Raw genomic sequence first — 24,076 nt, forward strand, 5'->3', positions numbered from 1 at the left:
ACACACATGCACACATCACCTCCACACAGGAACAGGCTGTGAGCCAAGTGGATCAAGAGTTTATTTGGAATATTTAATTTTTAAAAATCATACTCATGAGGTGCGCTAAAGAAATGTTGACACAATAGATTGCATATAAAACCCTGCGCAGTCCGGAGACGCCGAGAGTCGAGTGTGCCTCTGTGGACACGTGGGTGCCCAGGATGCCCCATGTCTTGGGGGATGCGCCCCTGAAGGGCAGCACAGTGACTGGCCAGCCGCCGGGGTTCTCAGGAATCGTGGCTCCCCTCAGCAGGGGTCAGGGGGTCGGCAGGGCGCAAGGGGCGCCCAGGAGGGGCTTTGGTCCAACGCTGGCTCATTTAGCTGTTCCTTCTGAGCTGGGCGACCCATCCACTGCTTGTCACTCAGCTGACAGTGTGGCCAGTGTGGGCAGCACTTCCCAGGGTGCACCATCCCCCCTTCCGCCCGCCCGATTCGGGCGGCGAAGGCACTGCCTCCGGGGGCTTGGCGGGCGTCCCCAGTGGGGCTGGCTCACGGGGCCATCATTAGGACGCTGCTGGCAAAAGTGGCCCCCATGGCCCCCACAGAATACCCGAGCCCCAAGGCTACAGAGCAGGCTGTAGAGGGGCATCTGGAAGCCAGGGGCTGAGGAGGGAGGCCTAGAAGAAAGACTGGGGTTGGGGCATCTTTGCTAGGAGCAGAAGGAGCCAGGCCCCACACCATCATTTCTGAGGGCCCTGCCGCCCTGAAGGGTGACTCTCAACCAGCTGCAAGTGGCACCGGCCTGGCCACAGCAGTGACCGGGAGGGGGCCGGCCACAGGGGCGGGCCCGAGGTCGCCGAGTACCACTGGCCCCACAGTGGCGCCACGTGACAGAGTCGTTTTGGCAGAGAGCAGGGCATAACCTCGAATGTGGGCAATCACCCCACTTCCTAAGGAACATGATTACAATATATTAGCAGATTCTGTGGCATAAACATTTCCAGAAGCATCCGCATAAGTATTAAATAGGAAGGCCGCATGTGCCCCACCCACCCCCATGCCGGTGGGCACGGGGCGGGCAGGTGGGCGGGTGGGCACAGGGTGGCAGTGCCTACTGCCGCAGCTCCACATAGTTGGCCGGGAAGAGCCCATAGCGGCCCTTGCACACGCCGCGCCACCAGCCATCGTCGATCATCTCGATGTTGGTGATGATGTCATCGGGGTCGAAGGAGATCTCGTCGTCGCCCGCTGGGGAGAGAGCGCGCGACAGGCCAGTGGGGCGGCGTTGTTGTGCCCACACGCCCAAGAGCCAAGCCCGGATCGTCCCCTGGGTTCTGCCCTGAGGGGACTCTCCGCCCACTACCCGGGCCCGCAAGGGCAAGCTGGTGGACACAGAGCCTGGGCAGGGCCCCCAGCACAGCCTGCGTCCCCACACCAGTGTACGGTCACAGAGAACTCCCTCCATGTGACTGGTCGACCCCCAGGGCCCGGCAGACCCCAGACACGGAGGCGGTGGCCCAGGGGACAGACGCTGGGTAAGGTGGCACGGGGCTAAAGACCCTCACACTTGGTGTGGGTGTGCATGTCGCAGTGTGTCTATGTACACACGCAGTGAGGAGGGAGCAAGACACACAAGCTCTTGGTGCTCCTAAAGACCCTACACCTCCCCATTCACCCACCTGGTAGCTGTACAAACGGCGCACACACTCTCCAGCCCAGAAGTCATACAGCCCCGACACACACACACTCACCAACCCAGCCCAGTAGTCGTACACAGCCCCCCCACACACACCCACTCACCGACCTGGTAGTCATACACACACCCCCATACACTCATTCACCAGCCCAGTAATCACACACACACCTCATACTCACTGGTCTGGTAGTCGTACACCCCCACACACACTCACCAGCCCAGTAGTCACACAGCCCCCCCCCCCTCTCTCTCTCACACACACATACACACACACACACACACACACACACTCACTCACCAGTCCGATAGTCGTACAAACAGCCCACACACTCACTCACCAGCCCAATAGTCATATAGCCGCCTCTCTCTCTCTCTCTCTCTCTCTCACACACACACAGTCACACACTCACTCACTAGTCCGATAGTCGTACAAACAGCCCACACACACACTCACCAGCCCAGTAGTCACACAGCCACACTCACCGGCCTGGTAGTCGTACAGAGCGACAGCCGTGATCCCCAAGTCGTTCTCATACTCATCGTAGGTGTTTTCTTCTGAAAAACACACACGGCCTGGTGAGGAGCCCCCGCAGCCCTGACGCACACAGCACTTCCCGCACTGCGGTGGGGGCACTAGAGGAACGTCCCTGGGGCCCGGGGACTGGTAGGCCCCTCCGAGCGGACGGGACTCGAGGCTCCTGATGGCCAGCTCTGTCCACTCTGCCCAGCTGGGAGAGCCAGGCCTCGTGGTGTGGGTGTGTCAGTGGTGGCAACGGCACCGGAGGGTCCTGACCAGCGAGCGAATCCATGCCAGGGACAGCGCGCACAGGCCCTCAGGGCTCCCGCTTGGAGCCTGGGGTCCCCTGCCCCTCACACGCATGCACCTGTTTGGTAGTGGTCCTGGGCATCGTCGGTGGTCTCGTAGACAGCCTCGGGGGCATAGGCCAGGGCCGGGGGGCTGCCCGCCCCGCCATGGTTGTCCGTGCTGTAGACGGGCTCAGGCTCGGCACCTCTGGGGCTTGGCTCAGCCCGGAATGGAGCTGCGTCCTGGGAGGGACGGGTCATGTCAGCAGCCGCCCTAACACCCTCAGCCCTGCCGATGCCCGCCTTGTGGAGCGGCCCCAGGGCCAGAGGACACAGGGACATCTCCAGGGACAGTGTCCTGAAGAGTCATGGACAGCAGCTGTCACACCGGCAAGAGGGCCAACTGAGGGTGAGGGGCAGGGAGCGGAGCCTGCTCTCTGTGTGTGTGTGTGTGTGTGTGTGTGTGTGTGTGTGTGTGTGTGTGTGTGTGTGTGAGACATCATGAGAGGCAGCTGAGGGGCGGCCCGGGAGCAGGGCCTGTAGGGGCGTCTGCCCCGCACAGGCGCACACACACTCGCCCGTCCCCACCCGGAGGCGGAGCAGAATGTATGTGAGCACCTAAAGCAGGGAGGGCCACACCAACCTCGTAGACTGGGCTCTCGGGCGGCCTCTCTGCAGCCGGCTGGGGTGACGGGGACGCAGGCGGCGTCTGCTTTGCGGCCCGGTCTTGCTCCTGTGGGTGAAAGACAAGCAGCCGCCGAGAGCTTCAGGTCACTCTGGGAGAGGCCTGTCCAGCCGGCATGCTGCCGGCGAATGAACGCCACAGGACGGCCAGAACCACCCACCCAGATGGCCGCCTGTCCGGGCTCGGCCTCAGCGCCTCCAGCTACCCCACTGCTGCCGTCAGGGCTCAACCCCCAATCCCCCCTGTGCTTCCTGAACACCTCGTCCAGGTGCCCCCATCGGCCAAGATGACGGGCCTCCACTTGTGGGCAGACAGCTCAGAAGGGTTTGGGGGCTTTGTGGAGCTGAAGCTGTGTGTGCCGGGCTGTGACTTGGGGCGTGTGGAGTCGGGCGTCTGCATTTCACAGGTATGCGGGGTGGGGGGCAGGGGTGGATGGGGGTGGGTAGGCAGGCTGCAGTGGGCAGAATGGCCCCCACAGAAGCCCACATCCTAGTGCCCAGAACCGGCAGGCATACGACCGTCCGGGCAGAGGAGTTTAAAACCCCACTAACCCTGGCTGCCCAGTGGAGTCCAGCTCACAGGAGCCTCTCTCCGAAGCATTTCCACGGCAGTCAGTCTGCACAGCTGACCCTGCAGTGAGCGTCCTCAGTCTGCGCATCCCCGGGTCTCAACCACCCACCACCGGGCCAGCTCCGCGCGTGGGATGGCATGAAGGGTCTGAGCTGCCAACCGATGCCGGGATGGGCCACAAGCCAAGGGACAGACGCGGCGGCCAGCCAAGAAGCTGGAGGAGGGGGGGAACAGGCTTCTGCCTCCAGAACCATGAGGGGCTGGGGGCGCGGTTTGCCCCGACTGCGCTGGTGGCTTTTGACAGCTCTGAGCGTGATGGTGTGTCTCCTTATGGGAACTCCCACTGAGCGTGACGTGACGGGAGGGTCTCCTCTACACAGGATACTGTCACTACGCACAGTGGGACCGTTCCTCTCTGTGGCATCTCTCACTGAACAGGGCGGGACACAGGAAACCCTGCACCAGGCCAGGTGGCTCCTCTGGAGAACCTCTCACTGAGGGCAGCGAGCAGTGGCACCACTCACTGTAGCCCTGGGCTCACTTTGAGGCCAGGCAAGACACCTCTGCCGCTAGCCCCTGGCAGGGTTTGCCGACCATGTTCTCAGGTCCACGAGCTTGCTCAGGTGGGGTATGCGCGTGGTGTGTTCAGAGAGACCCTGGCTAAGGCTCACGCACGCCTTCAGGGAGCACTGTGGGTGAGGCACTGGGCCAGAACTACAAGGAAACCCTGAACCCACTGCCGACTACACAGGGTCTCCGAGGTCAATCTTCAGGGGAGCAGGCAGCCTCATCTCTCTCCCCCAGAGCGGCTCGGGGGTTTGAACAGCCCACCCTGTGGCGTCATGAGCCAGCAGTGTGCCACAGGTTGTCTGCAGAGCGCCTGGAAGCTGCTGGAAGTCTAGCACACTCTCACCCTGGTTCTCGGCAAAGAGTGGCTACTGAAGGTGGTGGTCATAAGAGGGACCCCCCAAATAAAAGAAAAAGAGGGACCCCTGGGGATGGGCTCAGTGCAGGGGAGAGGCCAGCAGGTGAGGCAGCTCCCGGGCCTGGACACCACAGCACAGGGTGGCACCCAGGGTAGTGGCCAGAGGCGTGACTGTCGTAGCAGCAGTGTTTTTGTTAAGAGTGCTGGGCTGCTAGCCAGGAAGTGAGGGGTTCCAGCCCCTCTGTGGGAAGAAGGTGAGGCTATCTGTTCTGGGAATGACTGACAGCCTGGGAAACCCTCCGGGGCAGTGGGAGCAGGAGGGAGTGTGTGGCGGCCACAGCTCAGGGTCCCCGCACCTCCAGCTTCCGCCTGGCCTCCTCCTGCTCCTGCCTCTCCCTGGCCATCCTCTGTGCCCGCTCCGCCTCTGCCTTCCGCCGGTCCTCCTGCTCCCGCTCTTTGGCCAGGTTCTCAAAGTTCGCCCGGATGTTGCTGGTCTTGCTGTTCACTGTGGGGAGAGCAGGGGCACACACATATGAACTAGGGCCTCAGGCCTGCATCTCCTGCCTATCCTTTACCCCTCCCCATCCTTCTTTTCCTGCTGCGATCCAGTCCATTCCAACTCACGGCGATGTGGTCGGATGCGAGCAGGACTGCCCTAGGGGTTTCCAAGGCTGGAAACCTGTCCGGGAGCATACAGCCTCCTCTTTCTCCCTGGGTGTGGATGCTGGGTTTGAACCTCTCACCTTGTGGCCCAGCCCACCAGGGCCACGCACACTACTGTTGTTTTAGAGGCAATTCCACTCAAGGATGCCCTGGTGGGGCCATAGGCATGGCTGGCTTTACTCTTGGCCATGTCTGTAAGGGTGCCCCGGCAGCTCCGTGGTAGGCAGAGCTTACTTTGAACTCTCAGTCCCTGCTCAGAGTGACAGCTTGAAGCCTGGGGGCAGTTCTACCCCATCCCACCGGGTCATTCTACCCCATCCCACCGGGTCACCAGTATGGAATTTCTGTAGCTGTGTCTCACTCCCACGCAGGACAAAATGGCGGCCCTCCTGAAGGCCCCAGCCACTGGTGCCCGTGTGACTGAGCCAGAGCTGTACCAAGAGAAGGACAAGACGGACATCTCCCACGGATGTGCAGACGCCCCAACGTCCCTGCATCACAGCTGAGGCTCCTCAGCGGGGCCGTGAACAGGTCTAGGGGTGGCAGTGGCCACAGGGGCTCCCCCCACCAGTCTCCCAGAGGGCTGGGTACTTGGAGTGACCCCGTCCGGCTTCAGGAACCAGCCCTCGGAGGGGGACAGGCGTTTGCATCAGAAGGCCCCCTCCCTGTGCTGTGCTGAGCTGCACTGACACCCCCTCGCCCCCCAGCCCCGAGTAGGTCCCAGGGCCGCACCGGCTTCCACAGGAACGGTCTTCTGGTAGGCCGAGGGCACCGTGGCGACGTCCTCAAAGGTGGACGCGTTCTGAGGGCGAGAGGAGCGTCGGGGAGTGTCTCTCAGTGGAGTGGCCCCGCCTGGGCACCAGACAACTGCTGCCGGCCCTACCGGCCCCCGGGCACACTGCAGAGCAGCCCCACTCACGGGGTCACAGCACAAGGCCCGGAAAACAGGAGGCTGGCAGCTTCCCGCTGACCATGCAGTCGGCCCTGCTCAGCCTGGCTGTCCGCATGAGGGCAGCTATTGTTCCAGGGCCCCGGGACGTCCACAGGCACCGGGGGCATCACCCACAGCTGGCTGCCCTCCCCGGACCCCTCCATGACCTGTCCAGGCCCAGCACCAGCCCACCCCTCAGGGACCCAGCCTTCCTAGTGAGGTCCCCCCATGGCTGCTACTTCAGCAGGCTGGAGCCCCCACATGCTCCCCACCACACCATGCTGTGGCCCAGCCCTGGAAGCCAGCCACCCCACAAGCAGACACGCCAGGCCCTCAGCTCTGCCGACCGACCCCTCCTGACGCTCCGCCCGCCCACGACCTGAGCCCGCCAGGCTGCTCCCTAGGAGCCAAGGCTGCCCCCAACCAAGGAGTCGGCCCTGGGCTGTGGAGGTGAGGACAACCCTGGAGGCAGGCGTAGCTGCGCTGCAAGGTGAGTCGGGGCAGGGTGTCAGCCTCATCTGACAAACTCGCTAAGTGGGAAGCCGTCTTGTGGCTCGGGCCTCCTGACACGACAAGACGCCAGGAAAACCAGCATCCAACAGACATGCACAGAACGGGGCCCAGGCAGATGGCCACCATGGGACAGGTGTTCACAAAGAGACCCCTAAACAGACGGGTCACCCCAGGGTCACAACCATGGGGCTGCAGGACCGGAAGACTGCTGGCCCTGGAGCAGGGCTGCCCCGCAGACCTCCCCCGCCAACACCCCCAGGCCTATAGACACCAGCTCCGGCAGGGTTCCGCCCGACTTCACGGGGACCAAGCTGCCTCTGGTCTCAGGGTTGGGTTCTGAGGCCAACCCTGCCTGGCCTTGGGGCAGACCGACAAGGACAGGCAGTGCTATGAGGGTAATGGCGTGGGGGCAGACCATAGCCCTCAGGCAGCTGTCAGCACCACCAGTGACAGGGACACTGGCCACCCTGGGAGCACAGGGCCCGCCCTCCCGAGTGTGGCCAGATTGGCAGAGCCAGGAGCGGGCACACAGCCGAGGCGCTACAGTCCCCCCGGGTGCCTCGGAATAAAGGCCTGGCCACCTCCCTGGAGACCCAGGGGTGCCGCTCCCCCGACACCCTGACGAGGTCATGACACATGGTGCTCACCTTGTCCATGCGGTCCTTCTGCACCCCGTACTTCCCGCCGAACCCTTTGGAGTAGTCTGGGGGGACACAGCACACAGGCCTTAGGCCGGGCGGCCAGCCTGGAGGGGAAGGGGTGGCATGCGTTCTGCATGCTGGGGTGGGGCGGCATGCACAGGGGTGGGGGTGGGCAGCAGCACAGTGACAGGGCGGGCACCACGTTAGTAGCACAGTCTTCTACACCCAGCTGGGCGGCGTTCTCAACATGACACAAAAAGCCACGACATGGGGTGAGGGCACACGCACTTGGCGGCCACATAGACCCACGGGAAGGTCCACAGGCGTGCAGGGTGGCTCGGCGACAGGGGCCGGGTGCTCCCACCCTTGCACTATCAGGCTGGCTCCTGGGGGACCCGGCATCCGCCCCACTGGGTTTCCTCGCCAGAGGCCTTTTTGGGGGTGGGCTGCCTGCTACTTCTCTCGAGGGGCACTGGCGAGTGATGGCAGCCGGGCCCCCAACCTAAGGCTCTGGGGGTAAGAGGGCCACGTCCTACCGCCTGGCCGGGCTCTAAATCCAGGCCCAGCTGCCAAGGGCAGGTGCCACCCCGGCTCCAGGGGCTCACACACATCACTGTGGCAGCTTCGTGAACACCCTCAGGGCCTGGCTTGATGTGGGGGTGAGGGAGTCACCAAAAAGAAGACAAATCAGCCCCCAACCGCCAGCCAAATTAAAGGTGAGACACAGAGACCAAGCTGAACACGCCCATCTCGGGCCGGGGCGCTAGGCTTCCTGCTCACGTCTTGGGCGGCCGAGGGAGGTGGGCCACAAGGAGGTATTGCTGGGGGGGGTAAGTCTGTGCTACGAGTGGTGTGGCAGTGGGGGCGGGGTGGGGGCGACTGTGCCTTGCTGGGACTCGTGCTTGGCCAGCTCCTCCTTGTATTCAAACCCCACGGCGGAAGGGTCCTGCCTCTCCGACTGCACACCGAATCTGCCTCCAAAGCCCGTCTTATAGTCTGCAGGCGGGCATGGGGGAAGGGACACAAGCTCGGTTAGAGACGCCACTCCTGCCCAGAGGAAGCCGGGCAGGCAGAGCCCACCTGCAGGGCTGAAGGCACGCCCAAGCCCTGACTCGCCCGGGCACAGCTAGCTCACACCGGGGCTCAGGGACAAGTGCTGGACCCTCCCCAGGTTGCCGCTGCCCCGCCCCCCTTCCTCGGCCTGAGGGCATGCGCGTGGTGTTGGCCTTGCTGGGTTGGGGTCTGTTCTGCAGGACACCCAGGACCTCCCCTCCCATCTGCCCTGCCCGGGGTTAGGGCTCCCGACAGGAAGTGTGCCCCACCCCCCTCAGCAGCCCACTCCTGAACTGGAGGATTCCTGGGCTGGGGCCTAGGAGGCGACCTCAGACAGGTCTGCAGACTGACAGCTCCCTCCACCACCACACCCAGGCCCAGGTCCAGGTCTCGAATGGAACTGATTCCACTCCAGGATAGCGTGGTCTCCAGACTGAAACTCTCTACAGGGGTAGGCAGCCCCGGCTTTCTCCTGAGGAGCGGCTGGGAGTTTGAACTGCTGACCTTGCAGGGGTCAGCCCAAGGTGTAACCCCTGCCTGCTGCCCACCCTGACTGGGCTCAAGGGAAAGGGGATGGCGCCGACACAGACCTCCCCGCTCCCCAGAGGACGAAGAAGGCAGAAGGCTGCCTGCAGCGAGAGCGGGAAGGGTACCTTTCTGAGACTCGTGCAGCTGCACCTTCTCCTGGTGGTCCCAGCCAAGGGCACATCTGTCTCGTCTGTCTGTCTGCACACCAAACTTCCCTCCAAACCCCTTCACGTAGTCTACGCACACAGCAGAGGGCCACAGTCCGGCGTCAGAGGGCAGTGAGTTCGCCATTGGAGGTGCAGGGTCATGTACGAGGGACACCTGCCTAGAACTGCCTGTGTCCACATCTCACCACCCCCATGCCTCCCCTCTCCAGATGGCCAGGGATGCCCACCCCTCACCAGGGCCCGTGGTTGCCCCTGGAAAACCCGTTAAGGTATGTGGCCTGGGGACAGGTCACAGGTGGGACGGACAGACACACAGGGCCCACTTCAGAAGCTCGGCTACATGCAGCTTCACACAGCACTGGCAGCATGGTAGCCCCCACACAGACACACACACAGACATAGATACACTCACATGCACACACACATGGGCTGGGCGGATGAGAACACCCCACCACCACCACCAGCAGGGGGAGAACTCCTTTCTTCAGTGTCACTGCTGGGCTGTGGGATTTCAAGTGGCACCTCTTGGCAGGTGCACTGGTGGGTGTGCCTGCCTAGGGCCCCTGTGTGGGCCCCGGGGGAGAGGAGGGCACAGATTTGGGGGAGGGGGCACCTTTCTGGGACTCGTGCTTCTCCGTCTTGCCCTGGTAATCGAAGCCCACGGCACTCTTGTCCACGCGGTCTGACTGCAGGCCGTACTTGCCGCCAAAGCCGCTGGAGTAGTCTGACAAGAGCAAGACGGGGTGCGGGGCTCACACGCGTGCAGCTTTCCCGGATCGCGTGAATAGGCACTGGATGGACCAGGGCTGGCGGGGCTCATGGAAGGGGTCTGAGCCACACAGGAAGTGGTTCAACACGCAGAGGCAGAAACACAGGCGGTAGGCCATACAGTGCTCCGTGCGGGACCCCTGTTGTCTCTGGACCAGGCTGAGCCTGCCCCCCAGCTTTGAGGAGGGCCCTGGGCCACCAGCTGGGGAGGACTGTCAGGGCACGGAACACCAGGGTCCATGGATACATGCAACGGGGTTTTTACCAATATCCCCGTTTCTGAGAACTGATTCTTCTGACTGCCCCTAAGACTCACGACTAGTCACTGCAGCCATTTCCGCAAAACAGACTAGACGCGACCTACAGTCTCCACAGTCAGAAGCACGTAGGTCAGAGATGCAACCTCCCTGCCTTGCTGGCGGTTGTGGAGACCCTTGCAATGAGCAGCCCGCCCAGCCACCAGGGCTCCTGGACCGCCAACTGCCCCTCGGTCCTTCACACCACTGAGTCCTGGTCCCCCACTGCCGAGGCCATCTGGACTCACAGCAGCCCCCCAACTAGGAGGAATGCTGGGGGACTCCAAGCTCTGCAGAAGCAGGATGCCTCCTCTCTGCCCAGGAATCACTGGCTGGTCCAACCATTTCTGGTTGGCAGCTGAGCGCTTCAACCCCTGCACCACCAAGGCTCTGGGCCAAGCAGCGCAATTAAAACATTCTCCTTAAAAAATCTTAACAACTCACCCCTCACGGACCAGGGCATGTGAGGACACCCAACAGGTGTGTAGGAGCCCCCTCTGGGAAGGTGCACCCCAGCTCCTCCGTGGGGGGCAGGGAGGGGGAGTAGGCCTCCGACACAGCCCACCAGGCCCACCCCAGGTGCCCGAGCTGGCCCACCTTTCTGGGACTCGTGCTTTTCCGTCTTGCCCTGGTACTCGAAGCCCACGGCGCTCTTGTCCACGCGGTCTGCCTGCAGGCCGTACTTGCCGCCAAAGCCGCTGGAGTAGTCTGGGGAGACGCAGAGGGGTGGGTCAGGGCAGGAGCCTGCACTGGGGTGACAGCTCAGAGATCACAGCCCACTGCAACCAAGGGTGACGCTGAGTACAGGGGACAACAGGTGCTGACTGTGCCAAGCCTGTCTTGCGGTGGCCCCGCAGGGCTGAGCACAGCTGCCCACAGGTGTGGCCCAGGCTGCGTTTTTTCAGGGGCGGCTGCTCTCCGGTCATGGCAGCCCCGGGAAGCAGTGGTCTGTGCTTGGCTTCCCAGGCTGGCATTCCCAGGCACGGACCCCCGGGCCTTTCCCTCATCACGCATCTGGCGGACTTCCACCCCATTGGGCCGTTGGACGGCAATTCTTCCCAGCTGGGAGAAACTGAGTCCAAATGCAACACTCCAAAACCTTCACAGAGCAAACGGGTCAAAACGTGGGGCTGCTGTATGCGCCCCAGATCTGCGCCTTCTGAGGGAGGACACCCATCTCTCCGAGGCTGCCCTCTCCCAAGGACACTGCCTCCTGCGGGACACCGGTCATGTTCCTTTTCAGTGTCCTTTGATTGTGGGGAGTACACACCTGTCAGAAGGGGAAGCACCCTCCTTTGGGGCAGCACCCCAGCACCGCCTCCATAAGCTACCTCCTGCTCCCACCTTTTCCCCTACTCTGGCCTCACGGCTGTGTCCATCTTTAGTCTTCCTTGTGAGGGGACAGGAACCGAGGGGAGCGGCTCAAACCCTTGGGTCACCTCTGGGTATTGGATTCTCTAAGGCCAACACTTCAGGACAACCCAAACATCGTCCGGCCACGTAACAGCCACACCCTGCCGACAGGGAGCTCCCCGCCCCGCCCCCGTGAAGGCTGTCACAGAGGCGGCTGGAGCACGCCTCTCACGGTAACGATGAGCGAAGAGGAAATGTAGGTTTCCTGTGTTGTCAGTTCCGGGTCGGGAGCCTGGTCGTGGAGTGGCTACACTCTGGGCTGCTACCTGGTTGGCAGTTTGAAACCACCAGCCACTCTGTGGGAGAAAGGCGGGGCTTTCTACTCCTGTCTGAGACCCACAGGGCACTGCCACCCAGTCCCCTAGGGTAGGCAAGGGTCGGCACGGACTCCATGGTAGTGAGCTGGGCTTGGGATGTACCGGATTACGTGTGCTAGCATTGCAACCGAATAAATATCAACAAAAAAGCAGGGCTCGTGGGAGGGTAGGGTCGGGTCCCTGGGCTTTCCCCTTCGGCCCTGCAATCTTCCTCGCCGGCCTCCCTGAGCCCCCGGGAGGGGGCGGGGCCGTGTCCAGGGAGAGCATCTCTGCGGGTGACCTCTCTGGAGGTCCAAACAGCAGTCGCCACCCTTTCTGCACTGACCGCTCAGTCTCGTATGTGTCAGTGGTTGAAGCAGCCCATGTGGCAGGTGCTGGTTTTATTGGGTAAGGCCACCTACGGGACTAAGACCGGGTCTGAGCGAGAGACCGAGCCTCCAACCACAGGCTGGGCTGCCCGCACTTTCCAGGGAGCAAACAGTGCATGAGGGCTTGGAGCCCCAGCCAGGGGCTTTTCACTTTCCTGGTGGGGCAGAGTCCCAAGGCACGGCCCGCCTGCACAGGCACGTCCGTGGCAGCCCCTACAGGGCTCTGCCGGCTGGTCCCAGGGTATCTGAAGGCAAACAGAGGTGTAACTGGGAACGTGGACAGGAGGCAGGCCGTGCATCTGGGGGGATGTGCTCATGTGGCTGAGGCCGGCATCACCGGGTAGCAACTACAGAGATGGGTCAGCAGCCACTGCAGCCAGGACAGGCCGCCACTACTGCTGCCCACGCTTAACGAAGACCTCACTGCAGCTCCCGTCCTAAAGGGGAAACCCAGCCCTGGGCCCACCACGCCCAGAGAGCCACGTGTAGAGGGAGGGGAGATGGATCGGCCCGGCCCCCGCTCTCACCTTTTTGGGAGGCATGCTTCTCCGTCTTGCCCTGGTACTCAAAGCCAACAGCCGACTGAGGAGGAGCAGACAAGGACAGACCCTTCAGCCGAGCTCCCGGGACATGGGGACACCCACAGCCAGGAGCTCTTTCCCATAACACGGGGCCATCCCGGGACACTCGATGGGAGGCCATTCAGAGTGGGCCTGTCACTGGTGGTCCCCCGTGCTCTGTGGCTGCAGGTGCCAGCTCAGTGCAGGTCTGAGACACTCCACCTGCTGGCCAAGAACCATAGTGCACCTCCCAGGGCACCCAGCCTGGGTCCGTGCCCTCAGGAGTGGGAGGGGCGGAGTCCTGGCAGGGCCCAAAAGCACAGGGGTCAGCCTGCTAGGAACGCACTGCTCCACAGGTGCACGCCACCCCCAGGCCCACCCACCGCCCAGGCCCTCGGACTCACCTGATCCACTCTGTCCATCTGGACCCCAAACTTGCCTCCAAAGCCTCGGACCGAGTCGACTTGGGAGCAGTGCTTAGCAAGCTTCGACTGGTACTCATGTCCCACGGCTGACTGGGAGGGGTAGGGCAGCCGTCAGCGGTCGCCGCGTGGCCATGCCCCCAGGCCCTCTGCCCCCACCCCACACCCACCCCACTGCAGACAAGCGGGGGCTCAGTGGGACACGGAGGCAGCTTGTCCCTAGAGGGAGTAATCGGTGTGGAATTACAGCCGGGAACCCGAGCCCGGCTGGGACCCAGACGCCAAGCACAGAGCAGGGAGCAGCTCCAATGTGCCCATCGTTCCAATCAGCCCAGAAGCGGTGTGTGCCAGACTGCTGTTGGTCTCCAATCCTCCCCAGGGGGTAAAGCCGTCAGCCTTGGCCTTCTGCCGGAGCTATGCCTCCGAGGTGCGGAATCAACCACCCCACTCGCACCTCTTGGGACATCTGCATCCCACCAGGCTGGTCCGTTTGCTCTGAGTTCCCTTCCCCCGCACACCATCCTCATTGATGGAGACACCAGTCAGACCTTGGGTGGACGCCTGACTCACATCCTGGACACAAGCTGGCCCCTGGCCCCCACAACTCCCTCCCCATACACAGTGTCTCTTCTGGACGCACATCCTGCTACCTGTTGACCAGCAGAGGGGGCTTGGGCAGTCTTGCTCCTTCAAGATGGGATACCAGACCTTCTACCCCAAGGAAGCCTGCCTGACACCAGGAGCCCCCCGCCCCCCCAAACACACACACCTGAGTGGTCAGCGCGTCAAACAGCACCCTACCCTCTCACCTTGTCCATCCTGTCTTGCTCCACACCGAACTTGCCCCCATAGCCATGGGAGGGTTTAGGCCCTGTTTCAAGTTCCTTCTCCTTGAGGGTCTGGTGCTCCTGAGAAACAGTCTCCCTCAGCTTGTGGACGCTGAGGGGGGAGGCACAGTCAGTCAGCAAGCGGACAATGAGGGGGAGACACACAGTCAGACAGCAGAGAGGAACAATGTCTGCCACCAGGCTGCTGTATGTCATAAGGACCACGTGATTCCCCCATTCCCAGCCCAGGACCTCATATTCTGATATCCAATCAACCCAAAGGTTGTGTGTGCCAGACTTCCGCAAAGGGTCCGCAACCCACTGGGGAGGAGGTGACAGGGGTGTCGGTGCCTATGTGAGCTGTTCCTGAGATAGCAAGACCCCGAGGTGACTCAGAGCCCCACAATACTTCACTTCTACCCCACCCCCACCCCCCGGGGGGCTCCTGTGCGAGGCTGGGCTGCACGCAAGTCGAGGGGCACACTGCCTTGGCTGCCTGCTCCGTGCCTCTCCCAGGAGTTCCTCTGGCGGGAACAGGTGGCTCTGCCTGCAGGGCACTGGGAGTCAGGGAAGAACAACTGTGCCGAGATGGTCAGGTCACCACGGATGGGAACCATGAACCCAGCAACTACTGATGGAGGTGCAGGCCCAGGGAAGGTGGGCAACGGACCCGTGTTTCCCAGCAGAGGCGTCTGGAGGCTGCCAGACCATCCACACCCTCTGAGGTCCTGCTCTGGGTCCGCCGGAAGTGCACAAAGCTCAGCCTTGGGCTCACAGCACCACGATTCTCCTCTGCAACGCAGACCTTTCCAGACACCAGAGTGCGGGATGCAGCCCTGACTTGGCACAAAAACAGTCCCCGCTGCAGAAGCCTCCCGCCTGTGGCCAGGGGCGCTGAGGTCGATGAGCCCCTGGAGGAAAGCCACAGCCCCAGAGTGGACCTTCTAGGGCAGACCGTGACGCCAGCATGCACATACGAGCGTGTGTATGTGCACAGATGCGCACGCGGGCGCCCTGGTGGTGCAAGGCTAAGAGCGGCTGACTGAATGGACGGCCCTTCCGACCCACCCGCAGCATCACTGAAGGGAGACCAGGCAAGCGGCTGCCATCAGGATGGGCCCTAAAGGCAGTTCCACTGTGCCAAAGGGGCAGCTACGGGTGGGGACCCACCAACAACCGTGTCTCTCTTACTCACACGCGCATGGGCGTGCGCCAGTCAAGAGGTACTGCTGCTGGAGCTCCAGCCCGGACGGGTCATGCAGAAACACACCGCCATGACCGCGTCCTCTCGGCCACACACCTGTCACAGTCTCCTTGGGGGCCTCTAAGAGACCGAGACTGGGTCCCACTGAAGCAGACTCCTGAGCGGACCGGCTGGTCTGGTGACATTCAGGACACAGAGGTCCGGCCAGTTTGCTCAGAAGGCGAAGGCAACTGTTTGGGGGTGGGGAGGGGATTCCAAGGGGAATCCTGATAGATTCTTCTCCAAAGACACAGGCCAGTCATGTGAGGATGTTTTAAGGAGGCAGGAGTGAGAACGAGCCCAGGAAGCGGGCAGCGAGGCTGTCCTGGGGCAGTTGCTGGGAGACATGGCCCCGGTCACGCCCTTTCACGCGTCTTTAGCCCCCAACCCCCCAAACTCAACGAACATTTCAATGACCTGAGGCCCTGGAGGGCACTGAAGAGCTTTCAGGTGTGGCAAACCCGGGGGGGAGGACGAGGCCCTTTGGGGAGGAGGTGCCAACGGAGACACAGCGTCTGGCACACAGGCCGACAAGATCCTGTGCTGAGATGCAGCCACTTCACAAGGTCCCACAGTTTTAGACCTTTTTCAGACTGATATATCTGATGTGGCCCCATGCGCATGTGTGTACGAGTGTGAGTGTGCATGCACACATCTCAGGTCGACATCACCTGCCATCCGCCCGCAGGGGAGGAGCCCTGGGGCTATGAGCAGGGCTGCTGACCACAAGGCCAGCGGTTCAAGACCACCAGCTGCTCTGCAGGAGAAAGAGAATGCTTCCAACACCTGTGATGAAGGACAGTCTCAGGAAACCGCCGGGCCAGTTCTAATGGGTCACTAATGGGTCGCAATGTCTCAATGGCAGTGACCGAGTCCACAGACAAGACAAGCGGCAGCAAGGCCCCACAGGAGCATCAGGTGAGGTCAGCACCGGCCAGTGAGCCGCCCTTACTTGATGTGCTCCTGGCGCCCGGACCCCTGCACCGTCTTGGCTCCCCACCGCTGCTCCTTCTCACTCACGTCGTTCTGCCAAGAGAAGGACCTGAGCTCAGACCTCACAGGCCAAGGACCCACAACCCGGCTGGAGTCCGGGCAGGCCGAGGGTCACGAAGGAAAACGCCAAGCAGCTGTGGGCTGCGTCACGTACCACAAAGTCGGGGTCCGTCTCCCAGTCATCGGCGCCCCCGTCGTCCTGGGCGATGGACACGGAGTGGCCGGCAGAGGCTTTCCACATCTGAAAGTGTAGAGCAAGGTGAAGGACAGGCCAGGGTCACAGATGCACTGGGTCAGACCCATGGGGAGACAGACTGACTGCAACCACTCAGACACACAGGGTCACGGACACAGCAGGTGAGGGACACACGGGGTGACAGGCTGACTCTGTCACCACAACTCAGACACACAGGAGGCTCAGGAGCTGCAGACACAGGGATGACAGGGGTGGGTGTGGCTCGGGGCTAAGGGTCATTCAAGCCCTCCAGGCCTGAGGGAGGACAGGCATGATAAACGAACCCCATATTGTCACTAGAGAGCCCTGGTGGCATTGTGGGTTCCACTGGGCTGCTAACTTGAGATCAACAGTTGGGGACCACCACCAGCCACCCCATGGACGACGACGAGGGTCCCATCCTTGGGAGCCCCCAGGGCCGTCGAGTGGCTGGGTGGGAATGGACTGGGCTACTGCCCGCTCCCTAACTCGGAAGCCACCCACTTCCCTACCCCAATGGCCTCAGTGGCCCCACCTCTGGGGATAACATCGGCGGACAGAGATGGACAGACGGCTGTGCACACCCTCTGCTCACTAGGAATGTGTGTCTATCCGTGAGGACCTCAGGGCAGTGCTGCACCTGAGCCGGAAGTCGCGGGCTCCCAAGGGGAACTGAAGGCCGGTGCCTGGAACGTGCTGGCTCCTTGCCAGCCGCCATGAGCTGTGTGGTGTGCAGCAGGGTGGGGCACAGCCTAACACCTAGTGCAAGTGGCTGACGTGGGGCCTAAGATAAACCCTCCCCCAGCCTTCCCAGCCAGGGCAGCTTGACCCCAGCGGAAAGGTGGCCGGAGGCTGGTTACGGAAAGCTGTGACGAGCCCCTGGTCAGAGGGTTGGGGACACAGACAGCCAGCTCCCCCTCCCCCTCCTCCTTATCCTTGTTCAGCTTTCCCAGGAAATTCCCTGCAGAGACCTTGGGCCAGGCCCGCCCAAGCCTCCGCGGAGGCTTGTTTGCTTTGGGACGCTGAGACGCTCGGACACTCTGAGGATGCTCTGTCCCACGCTGTATGCTGCTCACTTCCTTCCTTCCTTGTTTGTCCGACAAAGAAAAAGATGGCATCTGCCGACTCGGACCGGACAGCGCTGGTCGTAACCGCAAGCAGGAGGCGGACCCAGTGAGGGTCTTGAAGGCCACGGCCTCACTGCGTAGACATCATCTCTTGGGAGCCAGGAAGCAGTTCAAGGCAGCAGCCGGGGTCCACCAGCAAGTCCGTTCACTTTCTCTGGTGCCTGCAGCCCCCATGGAGCCCCGAGGATATGTGTGGTTGGAAGGAGAGAGCTCTGCCCGTCTCAGGTCCCGGTTCAGTGTGGTTCTTGGGCGCCCGGCCCGAAGTCAGTTCCAGCTCCCGCTGAGCCTTGTCAAAGAGGAGGAAGCAGTGGCCGGCCCTGCACCGTCCGACAGCGGTTCTTAGGCTGGGGCCCACTGCTACAGTCAGTGTCCATCCGTCTCCTGGAGGGTCTCTAGCTATCTGCTGACCCTCTGCTTGTAGCAAGCACGTTGTCCGTGCCGGCCTGGCCCTGCCTGCAGACACGTCCAAAGTTCACGACGTGCAGCCTGGCCTCCCTTGCATCTGAGGGGCGTGCTGGTGGTGAGGCAGGTTGGTGTGTTCTCCCGGAAGTCGCTGCATGCATTCGACATTCTTGGCCCAAACCATCAGCCAGAGGCGCCATGACTGCTTCTACAGCCACCATTCTTCATGCCGGGCTTTGACACGGGGAGGCCACTGAGCAGGCCTGGGTCAGGCCCACCTTGGTCCTTAAGGTATAAGCTTTGCTTCTGAGCGCTTTCAAAGGGTCTGGAGCACATGATTCCCCCAATGCAATACTGAGATGCAGTCAACTGATGTGGCTTTTCTGGTGTAACTCCCTGTGAGCTAAGTACATTCTGGACTCTCCCTACTTTGCGGGGCGCTCTCTACTAGACTAAGGAGCAGGGTGAGAGTGCGAGTCAGACCTGACTTTAGCAGAGGGAGGGAGCCCTGGTGGTGTGATGGCTATGAGTTAGGCTGCGATCCGCGTGGTCAGCAGTTCAAATCCACCAGCGGCTCTGAGAGAGAAAGACTGGGCTTTCTACTCCCGGCACCAACTGCAGTCTCGGAACCCACAGGGGGCTGCTGTGAGTTGGCGCTGACTCGACTGGAATAAGTACGTCTGCCTTGTTTAAAGAGCTACCGTCTCAGAAGCCCACAGGAACATACAGGGGCAGTTCTGCCCTGCCCACCAGGGCCGCTGTGAGTCTGCATCAACTCCTTCCTTGGCAGGGCATCTGCGTGAGAACAGAGCCACACTCTTTGCTGCCTTGGGAGCATCTTTCTGCTTTACTAGAGGGTGTGACTTACGACACCACCCACTGTCCTAATTGGCTAAAAGGCAGACCACTCCTCCCTCACAGCCATGCGGCAGGATGTGGGAGCCGTCTGGGGCAGAGAGAGAAACCCTGGGACCATCTGGATCTGTCTGATGTGCCACAGACTGCCAAGACCAGAGGCACCAAAGATGGTGGCACGGAGACTCAGAGCAGCCACTAAGACGACGGAACTGGGACAGAGTGATAGGCAGGCGGCTGAGATGCTGAGGTCCAGAGAGATGTCGCTGTGGACCAACGAACGTCCTTACAGTTTGCCCATCCCGACGGCTGCCCGTGGGAAGCCAGCACCGAGGGGAATGTGACGAGGACTTGGTTCCCTAGCTTTTAACAGCGGGGATCTGGAAAGCTGGTATTCCACAGTGGGAAAGCCACCACTTTGGTAAGTTAGAGATAAAGTCCAAGTACATTATCTTGCTTTAAATCACGTTCCCACGGATTCTCTCCTAACAGCTGTGCTGCCTTCCAGGGAGCACGTGGTAGTTTTACCTCCCTACAGAAGCAGGCATCCTGTTGCTATCTCCTCCTGCCGTGCCACCCAGCACCCACCCCTCATGCCTCCCCCAATGCAGGTATTCAGTATCCTCACCTGTGAGCTCAGGGACCTTCCTGCAGATTCCACCCACCTTGTGACGCATGGAACTACGGAATATGCATGTCCTATGGTGACCTATCAAGGTCCCAAGAAAGACGCCCTTCTCCCCCAGGTCCCCGTGGACCACCAAGAGCATGCTCCATGAAAGGGGTCTGACTCCCTTACGGTACGTTCTCCCCGGTCTCTCCTATCCTCTGACTCTACAAGCATATTCACATACTATAACCACACAATCGTGCCCACGGACCCTTCGGTTGTTAGAAGCTGTTTTCCTGTAACAGCCGCCAACCTATCAAGTTTCCTCATCAGCCCCCTTCGTGGTCAGTGTGTCTGTGAGCTCTGGGCCACTGCAGTGCATCCTGTCACCCAGCGGAGAAGTGGAGCGCGGCGGGAAGAACAGCGGGTGTCAGGATGGGGACCCAAGGATGGCGCGTGGAGGCTTGTCTCCACCCTGCATCGTGGCCACAGGGAGAGGGAAGCCAGGGGGTGAGACAGCCCCCTCTGCTACCGCGGACGGCACATACACTGTCGCTTCCCAGGATGCTGTGGATCCGCTCAAGACGAAACCCTTGACGGCGTCCGTCACTGCTGCGTGACACTGCACGTTTTGACGCTGAATCGGGAGCCGCTCTGAAGGCCGCGGGCTTGTGGTGTTGGTCAGCGTGTGCTTCCAGCCGCTTGGGTCGCGTCCCCTGCATGGTGCATGCTGTCAGTGAGCCTTCCTCTAATCCCGACGTGGTGTTCCTCACACAGCATGGCGTGCCCAGCACACACACTGAACAAATGTGGGGGAAAGATACAGCCCTGGCGCACATGATTTTAAACCAGGGACAAGTTCCCTGTTCTGGTCCAACGGGCCTCCCGGTCGTGTGACGGGAGCAGGCTGCACACGTGCATGATCAAGTGTCCTGGGGCGCCCATTCACACTGTGTGCTCTGATCCACACAGGCAAACGCCTTTGCGAGTCCGTAACACACAGGCAAACATCTTCCTGGTCGTCTCTGCTTTCGGGCCGAGGTCCGTCGGCTGGGCCACGTCCTCTTCTTCTGAATCTGCTGGGAATTTCTGGCAGCTCCCTGTCCAAGTATGCCTGCAACTGTTTCAAAATTATCTTCAGCAAAATTTTGCTCCTATGTGATAGGAACGATGGTGTACAGTGGGTTCGGCGACCTGCTAGGTCATTTACTTTTCTTGGGAATGGGCACAAATACAGATCTCTTTCCATCAGCAGGCCAGCCGGTTGGCTGTCGTCCAAATTTCTCCGCACGGACCAGCGAGTGCCCCAGTGGGACTCTGTAAAGTGTTTTATGTCTGGGTAGACTAGAGAAACAAATCCAGGGGGACTCATATGTGAATAAGAAGGATCGTTATACACAAGAGCAACTGAACATAGAGAAAACACCACAGCCCACTCCAGATCAAGTCCTTCAGTCCGATACCAATCTACAAATTCCTTTTCAGACTCAAGAAACACATGCAATGATGCCGAATGCAGGCAGGTCACAGACCAGTGGGTGGAAGGTCTTGTGGATCCAGTGGCGGTGGAAGCCTCTCAGCGCTGCCAGGGGTCTCCGTGTGACTCCTCCAGCTCCGGGGCGCTAGAGTAGCTCCATGTGTCTTGTCCACAGGAATGTCTCACATGGGATTCTTCCCGTGCCTGGAGCCTTGCTTCCTGGTTCACACCCATGCCTTCTTCGGTGTGGCTTGGACTTCTGCTTCCAAGGCCACGGGGGCTTCGTCATGTGCTACCTCCTGGAATGCTTGCCTGTCCTTAGTGTCACCAGCCCCAGCTCACCAGGTGTCCCGTCATTCATGCTTGGTGCTTCAACAATTTTTCGGGTGTCTCTAGATCCGGGCAGCTCAGGACCCCACTTCGGCTCTCGGTGACCTGTCCTTCGACCTCGACTTAACTTGCACAGGAATAATCGAGGGCCTGTGCCTAGCCTTGCTCTGAAAGGACGGAGTCCCCTCTCTGCCTCTTGCATTGAGATGCAGCCAATCTGAATCCCGAGTGTTGCATTCCGGGAGGTCCGTTTACGAAGTGGAAAAAGTCTTTCTGGTGAACAGGGTGCTGGGCTGGCCCCCGGATCCTATCATGTGATCTTCAGCATGACTATTACCAAGTCTACATGTTCCGATTTCCAAATTTTCCAAAACCAAACTCACTGCCTTCAAATGGATTCCGGCTCCTCTCGAGCCCTGGGGGTATCGTGGGTTACACATTAGGCTGCTGACCACAAGGTCAGGTCAAGGTCAGTAGTTCAAAACCACCAGTCACTCTGTAGGAGAAAGAGGGGCCTTTCTGCTCCCATAGAGAGTGGCAGTCTTGGAAACCCACAGGGACAGTTCCACCCTGTCCTAAAGGGTCGCTGGAATTTCCCGAGGGAGGGACAAGTCAGGGTACAATCCCTTCAAATTCCCAGTGGGGATCCTGCCACCCAATGCAGGCTGGGAGGTCCCACCAGTGGGGCAGACCAACCACCAGGGTCCCTTAGAGGTCACTCCACCAGGCCCCCTACTGTCTGTGTGTCCCAGAGGACAATGGAAGCAGGAACTTGCTCCCTAGGCCTGCTTCTGAAACGGTTTCAAGAGCAAGAGACCATCAGCTGCTACCTCGGGAGGCCAAACCGGATAATCTGGTCCCAGTGTTCTTGTCTAGCAAGCGAGGACAAGGACCCTGGACCCACCCAGAAGTGGGGCAGGGGCAGGAGCAGAGAAGGCACCATCTGCAGCCAGAGGCAGGGCGGAAGCCCCGCATGGATTCCATACAGGTGGGGGGATCTCCCGTCTTCCAAGCTGCAGCCCAAAACACACACAAGCTTCTTTCCTTAGTTCCAGACCCGGGCCCCACCTTTCTCCACGACAGACAATGACCCCCTCTGTCCTCACTGGCCCTGTGGAGGAGCTACACACACACACACGCACACACACACACACACACACACACACACCCTCCCCCCCTCCCAAGGGAGCACCCGCTAGAATGTTCTGGAGACACCTACCTTCCTTCCTTGGGATGGACGACAGGCTTGTCCACAAAGCTTGGGTTAGGCGTTAGTGGTCCAGGGAAGGGCTGCCAGGCATTTGGGGAAGTTTCCGTCTGTCAGAAAGAGAAGATGGAGAGCGCTCGCAAGGGGGCCAGCCGGGCACTCTAAGGACCCTTGGAGGCAGGGAGAATGTGCTGGGTGACCTTGGGGGCCCAGCACGGATGAGGCTCTGGGAAGAGATGTCAGAGAGAACGCCACGTCAACACCCTGGAGAACTCAGATCTGCCAAAATCACAACACAGCTAAAAACAAAACAGAGCGCCGGTTCAGGAAGCAGGAAGAAAACCGGAGAGGACCAGGAGCCCAGGAGGAAGTGGGAAGAGGCTGGTACCGGGACAGGGTTGCAACCTCACCCCAGCAAGGAGCCAAACGTGAATGAGGGGCTGAGTGGGGAACTTGCCCACGCGCTCAACTTTCACCCAAACCTCAAGAAATCATGCAAATAACCAGAGGTACGTTTCGGAAGCGGAGCCCTAACCGCAGCGCAAAGGCTTCCCCTAAATGCCTGGGGACTTGCAGGTGCCTCCGGTCTGCTGCCATCCTGAGTGAGTCTCTGCTTCTGGTCATTCTAGTCACAGGATCCCCCACATGTGCCCAAGCCACCAGCTGGCCACTACCCACCCCACATGGTGCTGCTGGACACCTCCCTCCAGGCAAAAGCCCAAGAAGACCGGTCCTGGGGAAGCCTTCCCAGGAAAGGTCTGGTGCCAGCTCCCACCCATGCTCAGCTATTCTCTCCCTGCCCCCCCAACCACCCTGGGCTCCCAAGCTTTTACAGACTGCTCGATCTGTGTGAGAACCAGGGTTAGCCATGAAATCCGTCAGCCTCTATGACTGTCTGCACAAGGGCAGCAGAGCCCGTCTCTGATCTACCACCATGCAGGACACTCCTGAGAAGCCAGGGGCTTCCGCACATGCAGGGTCGACGTGCTACCAGGAAGGACCAGTTCCCACGGGAGGGCATACAGCAGAGGGTCAGTGAGCTAAAGGAAGACCCTCAAGGAGGCAGGCTGGCACCGGGCCGCGATGAGGGGCTCCGGCAGAACAGCCGGGAGGGTCGTGCCGGACCGGCAGTGCTTCCTTCGCAGCTGGGAGTCGAACAGAGCCACCGGAGGGCACCCCACATAGCTTCTGTACAAGTGCACTTTCTGAAGTTAGGCGCACAACTGGTCCGTAAACAAACAGCTTGGGTCCTTGGGATCCTTGAGACAATCCCCCTGGGGTCACACCCCACACAGTCACACCACAGTCACACCACCACACACACAGCCACACCAGTCACCCCACACAGTCAAACCAGCTATACTACAGCCACACCAGTCACACCACAGTTCACACCACAGTCAACACTTCCTGTGATCCGTAGTGCCTGGGGGTGGAGAGGGCACCGCCAAGGAAGGGCAGCCCGCTGGGCCACACCCCTACGGGGCTC

The 24,076-nt window shown here is 61.0% G+C and overlaps 1 protein-coding gene across 1 annotated transcript in view; it reads right to left on the bottom strand.

Moving 5' to 3' along the window:
• Nucleotides 1-43: 43 nt before the first annotated feature.
• The window catches only part of CTTN (cortactin), a 28,195-nt gene continuing 4,162 nt past the window's right edge, over nucleotides 44-24,076 (bottom strand). The window contains exons 2-18 of the mRNA XM_075545230.1: nucleotides 22,600-22,697; nucleotides 16,520-16,606; nucleotides 16,325-16,398; nucleotides 14,112-14,241; nucleotides 13,285-13,395; nucleotides 12,848-12,902; nucleotides 10,820-10,930; nucleotides 9,772-9,882; nucleotides 9,117-9,227; nucleotides 8,296-8,406; nucleotides 7,417-7,472; nucleotides 6,058-6,127; nucleotides 5,019-5,167; nucleotides 3,126-3,215; nucleotides 2,563-2,725; nucleotides 2,162-2,233; nucleotides 44-1,230 (exon numbers count right to left, since the gene is read on the bottom strand). Of these exons, the coding sequence (XP_075401345.1) occupies nucleotides 1,094-1,230; nucleotides 2,162-2,233; nucleotides 2,563-2,725; nucleotides 3,126-3,215; nucleotides 5,019-5,167; nucleotides 6,058-6,127; nucleotides 7,417-7,472; nucleotides 8,296-8,406; nucleotides 9,117-9,227; nucleotides 9,772-9,882; nucleotides 10,820-10,930; nucleotides 12,848-12,902; nucleotides 13,285-13,395; nucleotides 14,112-14,241; nucleotides 16,325-16,398; nucleotides 16,520-16,606 (1,638 nt within the window). The 5' untranslated portion in view covers nucleotides 22,600-22,697 and the 3' untranslated portion in view covers nucleotides 44-1,093. The remainder of the gene's footprint in view (nucleotides 1,231-2,161; nucleotides 2,234-2,562; nucleotides 2,726-3,125; nucleotides 3,216-5,018; nucleotides 5,168-6,057; nucleotides 6,128-7,416; nucleotides 7,473-8,295; nucleotides 8,407-9,116; nucleotides 9,228-9,771; nucleotides 9,883-10,819; nucleotides 10,931-12,847; nucleotides 12,903-13,284; nucleotides 13,396-14,111; nucleotides 14,242-16,324; nucleotides 16,399-16,519; nucleotides 16,607-22,599; nucleotides 22,698-24,076) is intronic.

This window comes from Tenrec ecaudatus, chromosome 4 (assembly GCF_050624435.1).
Source record: "Tenrec ecaudatus isolate mTenEca1 chromosome 4, mTenEca1.hap1, whole genome shotgun sequence".
Lineage (NCBI taxonomy): Eukaryota > Metazoa > Chordata > Mammalia > Afrosoricida > Tenrecidae > Tenrec > Tenrec ecaudatus.